Below are 16145 nucleotides of genomic sequence, written 5' to 3'. Positions count from 1 at the left end.
GTCCAGAAGACAAATGACTTTTATTTTTGTAATGGAACTGAGAGTCATGAGAGTCATGATAATGGGAGAACAGTAGCCTAGCCTACTTACTTACTAAAGTACAATAAGTGATTTAAACACAGTTTGCTGCTCTGATTTGGTCGAATCGTCCATAATCTCTGTTCCGGGAAATATGAAGCACTCGGAATAGTCTTTTCTCTCATTCGATGGAAAGTATTTACACCCGCCCTTAGATGACTGATCTGCCTATCGGATCTCTTCTTACGCATTTCTTTGAAATTATTATTTAAAGTCTTGTGGTATGTATGAGCCATTGGTTTTTATTTTCTTTTTCGCGCTGCTCTTTCTACGTCTTATTTCGTAGCGAATTGCAATAACAGAAATGAAACGGCATTTCATAAATCGATCAGGGCTTTCATTCTGAGTTATAGATAAAGATATTGTAACGACCCTGGGTTTATTAACGCGGATATCGACTCTGCAGTTTGAGCACGCTTTGCGGCACAGTTGCTAGCGCGCCGGACTAGAAGGTCGAGGGTTCGAGACCTGCTCCCTGGTGTTTCATTACAGTATTATTATCTGTCTAGGCTACTGTACTGTACAGTGCTGAGTGTGTGCAACCCCGCCTCTTGTTTCTGAAATTCCTTGCTTGGGGTGTAAACGCTAACCCAGCCCGTCTACTCTAGGTGTCCCTCTCCCCCTCCCTCTCCTCTCCTCTCCGCCTCCCGCCGTCCCTCCCTCCCTCCCTCCCAACCAACAGTCCCTCCCTCCCTCCCCGCCGTCCCTCCCTCTCCGCCTGCCGTGGTCTCTCTTGGTCCGCTTGCAGCAAGTCTCCTTCCGAGCGAGGAGGATATAATCACTACAGAGATGGCTGTGAATGTGTGTAGATCAGTTCTTCTGTTGTCCCGTAGTAGCGGACATGTGTCCAGCGGGCTCCCCGCTCTAGTTATCTCGTCCCGGCGGCACCAGCAGCACATAGGAGCGGTAAGTCCTCAGACCCGGTAGCGGATATAAGGCAGGGCAGCGACCGACGGACGGGCTGTTTTCTACTGTAGCTTGATGACTGGGCTTTGCTAAGGAAGTAACCCTAACTAGCATCCTTAATACTTTTTCTTCCTGGATATTGGTTGACTATACTTTTGTTAAGCATGGGATATTTAAATGCATTTTTTTTTTTTTTGTCGGAAGTATTTTGTTGTTGTTGTTGTTGTTGCTATAACTGTTTATTAAAAACGGAGTAAGAGTCGGTAAATCACCGGGTAGCCGGGTTTGTTTTGACAGCAATGCAGTTTTATGTATGTCGACCACTGGCCCGCTGTCTATACAACAATGTAGCTAGGCTGGCTATTATGTACAATGTCCCAAGCTTGCTAGGACCCTTTTTGCTCTGTATTCATACATATTAACCATATGAACGGTTTGAATCTAGATACAAATTGTTGGGTGTATTTTTTTGGGGGTTGTTGTTGTTGGACGGGATCACCTTGAATGCAACAGCGTCCCAACTTCAATGTTGATGAAGTACGAACAGCTGGACGGTAATATGGATGTGGCACCGTACCCCCCGGTTTGGACACCGACGAAAATGTATATATATATATATACACCTTGTGTTTTTATCGTTCTCCATTGACCTGGTTTAACCAATGCTCGCCATTCTATACATTTCTTTGTAATAGACTGCCCCATTGGTTTTGTTTTCCCATGTTAATCGATGAGAGAGAGAGAAAGCCTCGTCGTACGGTTTCCGCTACTGTATCGTGTATGTGAACGGCAGAGACGCGGTGTGTGTAGTAGGATAGCGGCGTGACAGTGCGGCAGAAGAATAGAAGTCCTTGTCTTGTCGTGGGGTGAAACATGAAGCCCTGCGTTTCCCTTTAAGCGTGAGGGGAACTACATGCAGTGTAGGAAGAAAACAACAAAACACACCTTTGTACAGCAGAACCAAGGAGTTCCACAGACACTTGATTATATTCATGTGCTGCTCTATATCCCTCTCTCTCTCTCTCTCCCTCCTTCTTTCTCTCCCTCCATCCCCCTCTCTCTCTCTCTCTCTCTCCCTCCTTCTTTCTCTCCCTCCATCCCCCCTCTCTCTCTCTCCCTCCTTCTTTCTCTCCCTCCATCCCCCCTCTCCCTCCCTCCTTCTTTCTCTCCCTCCATCCCCCTCTCTCTCTCTCTCTCTCTCCCTCCTTCTTTCTCTCCCTCCATCCCCCCCTCTCTCTCTCTCCCTCCTTCTTTCTCTCCCTCCATCCCCCTCTCCCTCCCTCTGCGGGGGTGTTTCCCTGTTCGGGCTAAGAGCTCCAGGGTTTTCTTCCTGCAAGCTCAGGGCCCTGGAGGAATACACTCTGCATGTGCAGCACCACACACATACACACACACACACACACACTGTAATGTGCACAAGCACTCACAGACACACACACATATCGGTCGTACTAGACCGCTTCCACACTGGCAGAAAGGTAATTGTGTTTGTGAGGTCCTGCCAATACTTCTCAATGGTGCAGTAATTACATCTGAGCCAGTCCACATTGTGTGTGTGTGTGTGTGTGTGTGTGTGTGTGTGTGTGTGTGTGTGTGTGTGTGTGTGTGTGTGTGTGTGTGTGTGTGTGTGTGTGTGTGTGTGTGTGTGTGTGTGTGTGTGTGACTGTGTGCGTCTACCGTTTCAACTCAAACTCCTCACCAGATGAGGGACGGAGACAGCATGAGAGAGAGATATATAGAGAGAGATATAGAGAGGGAGAGAGGGATAGAGGGAGGGAGAGAGACAGACAGAGAGAGGGAGACAGAGAGAGGGAGACAGAGAGAGAGCAATACAGTGGAATGAGGACGTGAAGTCATGATTCCATCTCCCGAAATCATCTGAAGCCCCACCTCTTCAAAGACTATCTTAAATCCACAGCCACCCTCGCGCCCCTCCTCACCGCCCCCCTTCTCCTCACCCCCCCTCCTCCTCACCCCCCTCCTCCTCCTCACCCCGAGGGACGGAGAGAGCTAGCAAGTAGGGCTGGCAAAATGATTGTATAACCATGTAACCGAAGGTTATGGATTAAGAACGTCATGAAAATAAAATAACTGTAATAACCATTTTTAATAATAATAATACTAATAATAATAATAATAATAATAATAATAATAATACTGTGGCAGCATGTATTCTTAACAGTGTGATGAAACTTTTTGCTCCTTCCTGAGACAAGCAAGGTGCAGCATCACAGAATGAAAGGTGCAGCATCACAGAGTGAAAGGTGCAGCATCACAGAATGAAAGGTGCAGCATCACAGAGTGAAAGGTGCAGCATCACAGAGTGAAAGGTGCAGCATCACAGAATGAAAGGTGCAGCATCACAGAGTGAAAGGTGCAGCATCACAGAGTGAAAGGTGCAGCATCACAGAATGAAAGGTGCAGCATCACAGAATGAAAGGTGCAGCATCACAGAATGAAAGGTGCAGCATCACAGAATGAAAGGTGCAGCATCACAGAATGAAAGGTGCAGCATCACAGAGTGAAAGGTGCAGCATCACAGAATGAAAGGTGCAGCATCACAGAATGAAAGGTGCAGCATCACAGAGTGAAAGGTGCAGCATCACAGAGTGAAAGGTGCAGCATCACAGAATGAAAGGTGCAGCATCACAGAATGAAAGGTGCAGCATCACAGAATGAAAGGTGCAGCATCACAGAATGAAAGGTGCAGCATCACAGAATGAAAGGTGCAGCATCACAGAGTGAAAGGTGCAGCATCACAGAATGAAAGGTGCAGCATCACAGAATGAAAGGTGCAGCATCACAGAATGAAAGGTGCAGAATCACAGAATGAAAGGTGCAGCATCACAGAATGAAAGGTGCAGCATCACAGAATGAAAGGTGCAGAATCACAGAGTGAAAGGTGCAGCATCACAGAGTGAAAGGTGCAAGCAAGCAGAGGAGAGGGAAAATGCGCATATATATATATATATATATATATATATATATATATATATATATATATATATATATATATATATATATATATTTTTTTTTTTTTTTTGGTAGCTAGTCTGACTAGCTACCACATAGACAGACTGTCTGTCTATGTGGTAGCTAGTCAGTCTGTCCATGTGGTAGCTAGTCAGTCTGTCCATGTGGTAGCTAGTCAGTCTGTCCATGTGGTAGCTAGTCAGTCTGTCCATGTGGTAGCTAGTCAGTCTGTCCATGTGGTAGCTAGTCAGTCTGTCCATGTGGTAGCTAGTCAGTCTGTCCATGTGGTAGCTAGTCAGTCTGTCCATGTGGTAGCTAGTCAGTCTGTCCATGTGGTAGCTAGTCAGTCTGTCCATGTGGTAGCTAGTCAGTCTGTCCATGTGGTAGCTAGTCAGTCTGTCCATGTGGTAGCTAGTCAGTCTGTCCATGTGGTAGCTAGTCAGTCTGTCCATGTGGTAGCTAGTCAGTCTGTCCATGTGGTAGCTAGTCAGTCTGTCCATGTGGTAGCTAGTCAGTCTGTCCATGTGGTAGCTAGTCAGTCTGTCCATGTGGTAGCTAGTCAGTCTGTCCATGTGGTAGCTAGTCAGTCTGTCCATGTGGTAGCTAGTCAGTCTGTCCATGTGGTAGCTAGTCAGTCTGTCTATGTGGTAGCTAGTCAGTCTGGCCATGCGGTAGCTAGTCAGTCTGGCCATGTGGTAGCTAGTCAGTCTGTCCATGTGGTAGCTAGTCAGTCTGTCCATGTGGTAGCTAGTCAGTCTGTCCATGTGGTAGCTAGTCAGTCTGTCCATGTGGTAGCTAGTCAGTCTGTCTATGTGGTAGCTAGTCAGTCTGTCCATGTGGTATCTAGTCAGTCTGTCCATGTGGTAGCTAGTCAGTCTGTCCATGTGGTAGCTAGTCAGTCAGTCCATTTTAGTTGTTTAAGAGTTATTGAAGAGTTACTATATCGTGGTTTAAAACGAGAAAAACAACCAAAAACCGTGTTCCCTTTGTGTAATGGAACGCTTTGTATGGAAAACCAAGTTGAAGCCAACATTCAATGTTGTTTTGCCTTTAATAACCACACATGGTTGTTACCGCAACAAGAGCAAAACCCTTCAATTGAAACGGCGAGAAACAACACGAAAACACCTGAATGTCTTATTTTTTAAAAAATGATCTGAAACGAAACAGAATAAGTATATGGGAGCAGTAAAACTTCTAAATAGGTTACCGTCATTTCAAAGACCAAAGAACGCAGAATAAATGTCTGGTTTTCAAGGTAGGTAGTTTTGAGAACCTCTTCCATAGTAGGAAATGGAATTTCAGATGCATCCGTTTTGAAGGCGAGTAGAGACAACACTACATTAGAGCCCTTGTCAATAGGAAGCCCATGGATGATAAAATGACTCAAATCTTGTCTGAAAGTCGGTGTCTTTGCGGGACGGTTCCAAGAGGCAAATTATTGAGTCTTGGTTTTCACCATCTGGGCGCTTCTCTTTTTTAAAAAATGTTTTAATCTGTCAGGTCAAAGACGATGGTAGTGAACATCAGGCGAAAGAAAATGCCTGTTGAATTGAAAGGTGAGAATGTCAGGATGCTTCCATTTCATTCGTATCATGTCGCCTTTTCTCATTTCGTTATTCAAATCAAATGGTACCAGAGACAAGGGGGGGGGGGGGGGGATACCTAGTCAGTTGTACAACTGAATGCATTCAACTGAAATATGTCTTTCCGCCTTAATCGACATTCCACGTCTTCGGCGCCCGGGGAACAGTGGGGTTAAACTGCCTTGCTAAGGGACAGAACGACAGATTTTTACCTCGTCAGCTCAGGGATTCGATCCAGGAACCGTTCGGTTACAGGCCGGCCCAACGCTCTAACCACTAGGCTACCTGCTGCCCCGTTAGTGCTGGAACCTAGTTACCAGGGGCAACTGGGCGGGTGTGGGTCGACAGAGGGCAGAGGTCAGGCACCCCTCATTGAAGATAATTCAATCAGGATGGGGTTAATTGAATTAACCCTTACCGCTGTGATTGACTCTACAGCTGAAGTTTTCTGGATTTGTGCCGGTTAAGAGACTGAGACTGGCAGCTTTAGTGGGAGGAAGAGAAAGCGTAGGGAATTACTGCTGACCATCGTCCTAACATGAGAAACGTGATAGAAGTGTGTGTGTGTGTGTGTGTGTGTTTGTGTGTGTGTGTGTGATATATAATGATTGATAAACAGCTAGCTATAAGAGCTGACCTTAGTTTTCCTGATTAATTTAAACCAGCAGAACTTTATAGCCTAAACAAGTGCTTTTTGACCACACACACACACACACACACACACACACACACACACACACACACAGCTATCAAACTAACACATTTCAAGGGGGCTGTTTTGAAAATATGCCAGTTGTAATTGGCCAGTTTTTAATTAGGAAGAAAGATTTTTGTTTTAAAGAACAGAACGCTGTACTGGTGTGTGTGTGTAGTGTGTAGTGTAGTGTCACATTTGAGTGTCATTAAGCTAGCAGTAATTGAGTACAGTTGCATGCACACAATAATACGATTATTGTGAATAGTCAGATTCGTATTGTAGTTAAATTTAAACGTTTACAGGCTTTGCAAGAAGACCGATTTTCCATCATAATCCTGTTTCCATGGACACATCTGAAATCAAGCTACCTGATGGGAATTCTGATAAATGCAGAAAATCACCAATCCAAAATAGAAGTTTTAACCACAGCGATCATGTTATTTTTGTGAAGCCCGTTTGATTCAGACCCCCATCACTGCTAGTAAAGCCTGTTTTGTCTCAGGAGATTGTGTTGGATACTGCTCTGTGGAAGTGAGACCATGTTGCTATCGGTTACGGCCACTACACTAGAAGACTGTTTGTCGCTGAAACAGGATGTAGACGCAGATGTCCCCGAAAAATCAGCTCCCTATTTCCTGTGTTTATTCTTCTACTTTCCCGTATGGCCCCTGGTCAACAGTAGTCCACTATATAAGGTAATAGGCCCCTGGTCAACAGTAATCCACTATAGAGGTAATAGGCCCCTGGTCAACAGTAATCCACTATATAAGGTAATAGGGCCCTGGTCAACAGTAATCCACTATATAGGTAATAGGCCCCTGGTCAACAGTAATCCACTATATAAGGTAATAGGGCCCTGGTCAACAGTAATCCACTATATAAGGTAATAGGCCCCTGGTCAACAGTAATCCACTATATAAGGTAATAGGGCCCTGGTCAACAGTAATCCACTATATAGGTAATAGGCCCCTGGTCAACAGTAATCCACTATATAAGGTAATAGGGCCCTGGTCAACAGTAATCCACTATATAAGGTAATAGGCCCCTGGTCAACAGTAATCCACTATATAAGGTAATAGGCCCCTGGTCAACAGTAATCCACTATATAAGGTAATAGGCCCCTGGTCAACAGTAATCCACTATATAGGTAATAGGCCCCTGGTCAACAGTAATCCACTATAGAGGTAATAGGCCCCTGGTCAACAGTAATCCACTATATAAGGTAATAGGCCCCTGGTCAACAGTAATCCACTATATAAGGTAATAGGCCCCTGGTCAACAGTAATCCACTATATAACGTAATAGGCCCCTGGTCAACAGTAATCCACTATATAAGGTAATAGGCCCCTGGTCAACAGTAATCCACTATAGAGGTAATAGGCCCCTGGTCAACAGTAATCCACTATATAAGGTAATAGGCCCCTGGTCAACAGTAATCCACTATAGAGGTAATAGGCCCCTGGTCAACAGTAATCCACTATATAAGGTAATAGGGCCCTGGTCAACAGTAATCCACTATATAAGGTAATAGGGCCCTGGTCAACAGTAATCCACTATAGAGGTAATAGGCCCCTGGTCAACAGTAGTCCACTATATAAGGTAATAGGCCCCTGGTCAACAGTAATCCACTATAGACGTAATAGGGCCCTGGTCAACAGTAATCCACTATATAAGGTAATAGGGCCCTGGTCAACAGTAATCCACTATATAAGGTAATAGGGCCCTAGTCAACAGTAATCCACTATATAAGGTAATAGGGCCCTGGTCAACAGTAATCCACTATATAAGGTAATAGGGCCCTGGTCAACAGTAATCCACTATATAGGTAATAGGGCCCTGGTCAACAGTAATCCACTATATAAGGTAATAGGCCCCTGGTCAACAGTAATCCACTATAGAGGTAATAGGCCCCTGGTCAACAGTAATCCACTATATAAGGTAATAGGCCCCTGGTCAACAGTAATCCACTATAGAGGTAATAGGCCCCTGGTCAACAGTAGTCCACTATATAAGGTAATAGGCCCCTGGTCAACAGTAATCCACTATATAGGTAATAGGCCCCTGGACAACAGTAATCCACTATAGAGGTAATAGGCCCCTGGTCAACAGTAATCCACTATATAAGGTAATAGGCCCCTGGTCAACAGTAATCCACTATATAAGGTAATAGGCCCCTGGTCAACAGTAATCCACTATATAACGTAATAGGCCCCTGGTCAACAGTAATCCACTATATAAGGTAATAGGCCCCTGGTCAACAGTAATCCACTATAGAGGTAATAGGCCCCTGGTCAACAGTAATCCACTATATAAGGTAATAGGCCCCTGGTCAACAGTAATCCACTATAGAGGTAATAGGCCCCTGGTCAACAGTAATCCACTATATAAGGTAATAGGCCCCTGGTCAACAGTAATCCACTATATAAGGTAATAGGCCCCTGGTCAACAGTAATCCACTATATAAGGTAATAGGCCCCTGGTCAACAGTAATCCACTATATAGGTAATAGGCCCCTGGTCAACAGTAATCCACTATATAGGTAATAGGCCCCTGGTCAACAGTAGTCCACTATATAAGGTAATAGGCCCCTGGTCAACAGTAATCCACTATATAGGTAATAGGCCCCTGGTCAACAGTAATCCACTATATAAGGTAATAGGGCCCTGGTCAACAGTAGTCCACTATATAGAGAACATTTGGGACACAGACATGTGTGTTTGGCGCTAGGCATGGTACGTCAAGTCTTCATGTCTGGTTGTGTCCAGTCTTCATGTCTGGCGTGTCGAGTCGTCATGTCTGGTTGTGTCGAGTCTTCATGTCTGGCGTGTCGAGTCGTCATGTCTGGCGTGTCGAGTCGTCATGTCTGGCGTGTCGAGTCGTCATGTCTGGCGTGTCGAGTCGTCATGTCTGGCGTGTCGAGTCGTCATGTCTGGCGTGTCGAGTCGTCATGTCTGGCGTGTCGAGTCGTCATGTCTGGCGTGTCGAGTCGTCATGTCTGGCGTGTCGAGTCGTCATGTCTGGCGTGTCGAGTCGTCATGTCTGGCGTGTCGAGTCGTCATGTCTGGCGTGTCGAGTCGTCATGTCTGGTTGTGTCGAGTCTTCATGTCTGGCGTGTCGAGTCTTCATGTCTGGCGTGTCGAGTCTTCATGTCTGGCGTGTCGAGTCGTCATGTCTGGCGTGTCGAGTCGTCATGTCTGGTTATGTCGAGTCTTCATGTCTGGCGTGTCGAGTCGGGCATTTTTCTATTGTTCATAACAATAAATAACCTATAGCTCCTTACTACAGGAATGTGAAGTGTGAAATTAAGAACGTTTGCTAATATGGGTGATTTGTTGATGGGACAATTGATAGCTATAACATTTTAAATTACTAGTAGATTTAAGGGTAATATAAAAAATATCTGTGGTGCATATTAATGTTATAAACTCATCATTCTATTTATTGTTATTGTTTTAATTCAGTGAATTTAACGTGATAGGAATTTTGGTCCGTTGCGCCCAGCTTTAGAATAGGGTTTTCATTTGAGATCCAAATGAGCTCGTCTTTTCACATCTCTACCAAACCAAAAGAGTCCAGTGAATTTCTATCTCACCTATTCAAACTGAATCCCTCGCTCATTTATTTAGTTGATCTCATCTCAGGAGGTCAAAGTCTCTTCAATCAGTTCCGAAAGTATTTGGGTTCTTTATGATATCTACACCGGTTATTATCCTGGCTGGGTTCTGTATGATGTCTATACTGGTTATTATCCTGGCTGGGTTCTGTATGATGTCTATACCGGTTATTATCCTGGCTGGGTTCTGAATGACGTCTATACCGGTTATTATCCTGGCTGGGTTCTGAATGATGTCTATACCGGTTATTATCCTGGCTGGGTTCTGAATGACGTCTATACTGGTTATTATCCTGGCTGGGTTCTGTATGACGTCTATACTGGTTATTATCCTGGCTGGGTTCTGTATGATGTCTATACCGGTTATTATCCTGGCTGGGTTCTGAATGACGTCTATACTGGTTATTATCCTGGCTGGGTTCTGTATGATGTCTATACTGGTTATTATCCTGGCTGGGTTCTGTATGATGTCTATACTGGTTATTATCCTGGCTGGGTTCTGAATGACGTCTATACTGGTTATTATCCTGGCTGGGTTCTGTATGATGTCTATACTGGTTATTATCCTGGCTGGGTTCTGAATGACGTCTATACTAGTTATTATCCTGGCTGGGTTCTGAATGACGTCTATATTGGTTATTATCCTGGCTGGGTTCTGAATGACGTCTATACTGGTTATTATCCTGGCTGGGTTCTGAATGACGTCTAAACCGGTTATTATCCTGGCTGGGTTCTGAATGACGTCTAAACTGGTTATTATCCTGGCTGGGTTCTGTATGATGTCTATACTGGTTATTATCCTGGCTGGGTTCTGTATGACGTCTATACTGGTTATTATCCTGGCTGGGTTCTGAATGACGTCTATACTGGTTATTATCCTGGCTGGGTTCTGAATGACGTCTATACTGGTTATTAACCTGGCTGGGTTCTGAATGACGTCTATACTGGTTATTATCCTGGCTGGGTTCTGTATGATGTCTATACTGGTTATTATCCTGGCTGGGTTCTGAATGACGTCTATACTAGTTATTATCCTGGCTGGGTTCTGAATGACGTCTATACTGGTTATTATCCTGGCTGGGTTCTGAATGACGTCTATACTGGTTATTATCCTGGCTGGGTTCTGAATGATGTCTAAACCGGTTATTATCCTGGCTGGGTTCTGAATGACGTCTAAACTGGTTATTATCCTGGCTGAGTTCTGTATGATGTCTATACTGGTTATTATCCTGGCTGGGTTCTGAATGACGTCTAAACTGGTTATTATCCTGGCTGGGTTCTGAATGATGTCTATACTGGTTATTATCCTGGCTGGGTTCTGAATGACGTCTATACCGGTTATTATCCTGGCTGGGTTCTGAATGATGTCTAAACCGGTTATTATCCTGGCTGGGTTCTGAATGATGTCTATACTGGTTATTATCCTGGCTGGGTTCTGTATGACGTCTATACCGGTTATTATCCTGGCTGGGTTCTGAATGACGTCTATACCGGTTATTATCCTGGCTGGGTTCTGAATGACGTCTATACAGGTTATTATCCTGGCTGGGTTCTGAATGACGTCTAAACCGGTTATTATCCTGGCTGGGTTCTGAATGACGTCTATACCGGTTATTATCCTGGCTGGGTTCTGAATGACGTCTAAACCGGTTATTATCCTGGCTGGGTTCTGAATGACGTCTATACCGGTTATTATCCTGGCTGGGTTCTGAATGACGTCTATACCGGTTATTATCCTGGCTGGGTTCTGAATGACGTCTATACTGGTTATTATCCTGGCTGGGTTCTGAATGACGTCTATACTGGTTATTATCCTGGCTGGGTTCTGAATGACGTCTAAACCGGTTATTATCCTGGCTGGGTTCTGAATGACGTCTAAACTGGTTATTATCCTGGCTGGGTTCTGTATGACGTCTATACTGGTTATTATCCTGGCTGGGTTCTGTATGACGTCTATACTGGTTATTATCCTGGCTGGGTTCTGTATGACGTCTATACCGGTTATTATCCTGGCTGGGTTCTGAATGACGTCTATACTGGTTATTAACCTGGCTGGGTTCTGAATGACGTCTATACTGGTTATTAACCTGGCTGGGTTCTGAATGATGTCTATACCGGTTATTATCCTGGCTGGGTTCTGAATGACGTCTATACCGGTTATTATCCTGGGTAATTCACTCGGCCAGCTTCACAAGGTGAAACACATTAAAACATCAGTTCTCAAGTCCAGCTTCTAGAAGCACTGTCTTTTTGTTGTAATGTTGTTGTTGATGGAATCCTAGCAGAACTATGGAAACTCTGACCATCAATGTAACTGAAATGAACTGCATTTCCTCATTTTTTTTAAAAAATCTAAAAGTGTTTAAGCTGTAGCTAGATAGCAGCCAGACTGTTCTCTTCTGGACGTAATCTGGTTAGTGCAGTAGCTGAGCTATAATGCAAATACAGAGCATTGCATTGTGATTTTGGAGGGTAGTTGAGCCCTGAGCAAGGCATTTAACCCACTGTTCCCCGGGCGCCAAAGCAGTCCTCCCCGTACCTCTCTGATTCACAGGGGTTGGGTTAAATGAGGAAGACACGTTTTGGTTGGATGCATTCAGTTGTACAACTGACTTGGTATGTCATGTGTTGCTGCCCTGCTGTGTTGTTGTTTTAGGTCTCTCTTTATGTAGTGTTGTCTCTCTCTTTATGTAGTGTTGTGGTGTCTCTCTTTATGTAGTGTTGTGGTGTCTCTCTTTATGTAGTGTTGTGATGTCTCTCTTTATGTAGTGTTGTGGTGTCTCTCTTTATGTAGTGTTGTGGTGTATCTCTCTTTATGTAGTGTTGTGTTGTCTCTCTTTATGTAGTGTTGTGTTGTCTCTCTTTATGTAGTGTTGTGATGTCTCTCTTTATGTAGTGTTGTGTCTCTCTCTTTATGTAGTGTTGTGTTGTCTCTCTCTTTATGTAGTGTTGTGTTGTCTCTCTTTATGTAGTGTTGTGTCTCTCTCTTTATGTAGTGTTGTGTCTCTCTCTTTATGTAGTGTTGTGTTGTCTCTCTTTATGTAGTGTTGTAGTGTCTCTCTTTATGTAGTGTTGTCTCTCTTTATGTAGTGTTGTGATGTCTCTCTTTATGTAGTGTTGTGTCTCTCTCTTTATGTAGTGTTGTGTTGTCTCTCTCTTTATGTAGTGTTGTGTCTCTCTCTGTATGTAGTGTTGTGTCTCTCTCTTTATGTAGTGTTGTGGTGTCTCTCTTTATGTAGTGTTGTGTTGTCTCTCTTATGTAGTGTTGTGTCTCTCTCTTTATGTAGTGTTGTGGTGTCTCTCTTTATGTAGTGTGGTGTCTCTCTTTATATGGTGTTGTGTTGTCTCTCTCTTTATGTAGTGTTGTGTTGTCTCTCTTTATGTAGTGTTGTGGAGTCTCTCTCTATGTAGTGTTGTGTTGTCTCTCTTTATGTAGTGTTGTGGTGTCTCTCTTTATGTAGTGTAGTGTTGTCTCTCTTTATGTAGTGTTGTGTTGTCTCTCTTTATGTAGTGTTGTGGTGTCTCTCTTTATGTAGTGTTGTGATGTCTCTCTTTATGTAGTATTGTGTCTCTCTCTTTATGTAGTGTTGTGTTGTCTCTTATGTAGTGTTGTGTTGTCTCTCTCTTTATGTAGTGTTGTGGTGTCTCTCTCTTTATGTAGTGTTGTGGTCTCTCTCTTTATGTAGTGTTGTGTTGTCTCTCTTTATGTAGTGTTGTGGTGTCTCTCTTTATGTAGTGTTGTGGTCTCTCTCTTTATGTAGTGTTGTGTTGTCTCTCTTTATGTAGTGTTGTGGTGTCTCTCTTTATGTAGTGTTGTGGTGTCTCTCTTTATGTAGTGTTGTGGTCTCTCTCTTTATGTAGTGTTGTGTTGTCTCTCTTTATGTAGTGTTGTGGTGTCTCTCTTTATGTAGTGTTGTGTCTCTCTCTTTATGTAGTGTTGTGTTGTCTCTCTTTATGTAGTGTTGTGGTGTCTCTCTTTATGTAGTGTTGTGTTGTCTCTCTTTATGTAGTGTTGTGTCTCTCTCTTTATGTAGTGTTGTGTTGTCTCTTATGTAGTGTTGTCTCTCTCTTTATGTAGTGTTGTGTCTCTCTCTTTATGTAGTGTTGTGTTGTCTCTCTTTATGTAGTGTTGTGTCTCTCTCTTTATGTAGTGTTGTGTTGTCTCTTATGTAGTGTTGTGGTCTCTCTCTTTATGTAGTGTTGTGGTGTCTCTCTTTATGTAGTGTTGTGGCGTCTCTCTTTATGTAGTGTTGTGGTGTCTCTCTTTATGTAGTGTTGTGTTGTCTCTCTCTTTATGTAGTGTTGTGTTGTCTCTCTTTATGTAGTGTGGAGTCTCTCTTTATGTAGTGTTGTGGTGTCTCTCTTTATGTAGTGTTGTCTCTCTTTATGTAGTGTTGTCTCTCTTTATGTAGTGTTGTGGTGTCTCTCTTTATGTAGTGTTGTGTTGTCTTTCTTTATGTAGTGTTGTGTTGTCTCTCTTTATGTAGTGTTGTGGTGTCTCTCTTTATGTAGTGTTGTGTTGTCTCTCTTTATGTAGTGTTGTGGTGTCTCTCTCTTTATGTAGTGTTGTGGTGTCTCTCTCTTTATGTAGTGTTGTGGTGTCTCTCTTTATGTAGTGTTGTGGAGTGTCTCTTTATGTAGTGTTGTGGAGTCTCTCTTTATGTAGTGTTGTGTTGTCTCTCTATATGTAGTGTTGTGTTGTCTCTCTTTATGTAGTGTTGTGGTGTCTCTCTCTTTATGTAGTGTTGTGGTGTCTCTCTCTTTATGTAGTGTTGTGGTGTCTCTCTTTATGTAGTGTTGTGGTGTCTCTCTTTATGTAGTGTTGTGGTGTCTCTCTTTATGTAGTGTTGTGTTGTCTCTCTATATGTAGTGTTGTGGTGTCTCTCTTTATGTAGTGTTGTGGTGTCTCTCTATATATGTAGTGTAGTGTTGTCTCTCTGTATGTAGTGTTGTGGTGTCTCTCTTTATGTAGTGTTGTGGTGTCTCTCTTTATGTAGTGTTGTGGTGTCTCTCTCTTTATGTAGTGTTGTGGTGTCTCTCTCTTTATGTAGTGTTGTGGTGTCTCTCTTTATGTAGTGTTGTGGTGTCTCTCTTTATGTAGTGTTGTGTTGTCTCTCTATATGTAGTGTTGTGGTCTCTCTCTTTATGTAGTGTTGTGGTGTCTCTCTATATATGTAGTGTTGTGGTGTCTCTCTTTATGTAGTGTTGTGTTGTCTCTCTCTTTATGTAGTGTTGTCTCTCTCTTTATGTAGTGTTGTGCTGTCTCTCTCTTTATGTAGTGTTGTGGTGTCTCTATGTAGTGTAGTGTTGTCTCTCTTTATGTAGTGTTGTGTTGTCTCTCTTGTCGTGATGTGTGTGTGTTGTCCTATATTTATATATGTGTTATTTTTAATCCCAGGTCCCCGGCCCCGCAGGAGGCCTTTTGGTAGGCCATCATTGTAAATAACAATTTGTTCTTAACTGACTTGCCTAGTTAAATTTAAAGGTTCAATATAAATAAATAGGTATCCCCCTTCCCTTTAACTGCCATTCCTAATTATGGTGCTAACCATATGCTTCTGCTGTACCTCTCTCTTCCTTCCTTCTCCCATCTCTCTTCTCTCTTCCGTCTCTCCTCTCCCCCCTCTCACGCTCGCCAGCTGTTTCCCTCTATGCAGGAGACAAGTATTGAGTGGGTAATAAGCTAGCTCTACTGGGGAACCACTGATTCACCCAGCTGTACTGGGGAACCACTGATTCACCCAGCTGTACTGGGGAACCACTGATTCACCCAGCTCTACTGGGGAACCACTGATTCACCCAGCTCTACTAGGGAACCACTGATTCACCCAGCTCTACTGGGGAACCACTGATTCACCCAGCTGTACTGGGGAACCACTGATTCACCCAGCTGTACTGGGGAACCACTGATTCACCCAGCTCTACTGGGGAACCACTGATTCACCCAGCTCTACTAGGGAACCACTGATTCACCCAGCTCTACTGGGGAACCGCTGATTCACCCAGCTCTACTAGGGAACCGCTGATTCACCCAGCTCTACTAGGGAACCACTGATTCACCCAGCTCTACTGGGGAACCACTGATTCACCCAGCTCTACTGGGGAACCGCTGATTCACCCAGCTCTACTAGGGAACCACTGATTCACCCAGCTCTACTGGGGAACCGCTGATTCACCCAGCTCTACTAGGGAACCACTGATTCACCCAGCTCTACTGGGGAACCGCTGATTCACCCAGCTCTACTGGGGAACCGCTGATTCACCCAGCTCTACTGGGGAACCGCTGATTCAC

At 43.9% G+C, this 16145-nt stretch overlaps 1 protein-coding gene across 1 annotated transcript in view; it reads left to right on the top strand.

Moving 5' to 3' along the window:
• Positions 1 to 774: 774 nt before the first annotated feature.
• Positions 775 to 16145, top strand: part of LOC106589949 (calcium uniporter protein, mitochondrial) — a 152177-nt gene continuing 136806 nt past the window's right edge. The window contains exon 1 of the mRNA XM_045710038.2: positions 775 to 984. Within this exon, the coding sequence (XP_045565994.2) occupies positions 868 to 984 (117 nt within the window). The 5' untranslated portion in view covers positions 775 to 867. The remainder of the gene's footprint in view (positions 985 to 16145) is intronic.

The sequence above is a fragment of the Salmo salar genome, chromosome 28, assembly GCF_965601325.2.
Source record: "Salmo salar chromosome 28, fSalSal1, whole genome shotgun sequence".
In the NCBI taxonomy this organism is placed as follows: Eukaryota; Metazoa; Chordata; class Actinopteri; order Salmoniformes; family Salmonidae; genus Salmo; species Salmo salar.
The sequence above is the reverse complement of the archived record's forward strand: the minus strand, read 5'-3'. Positions and strand labels throughout refer to the sequence as shown.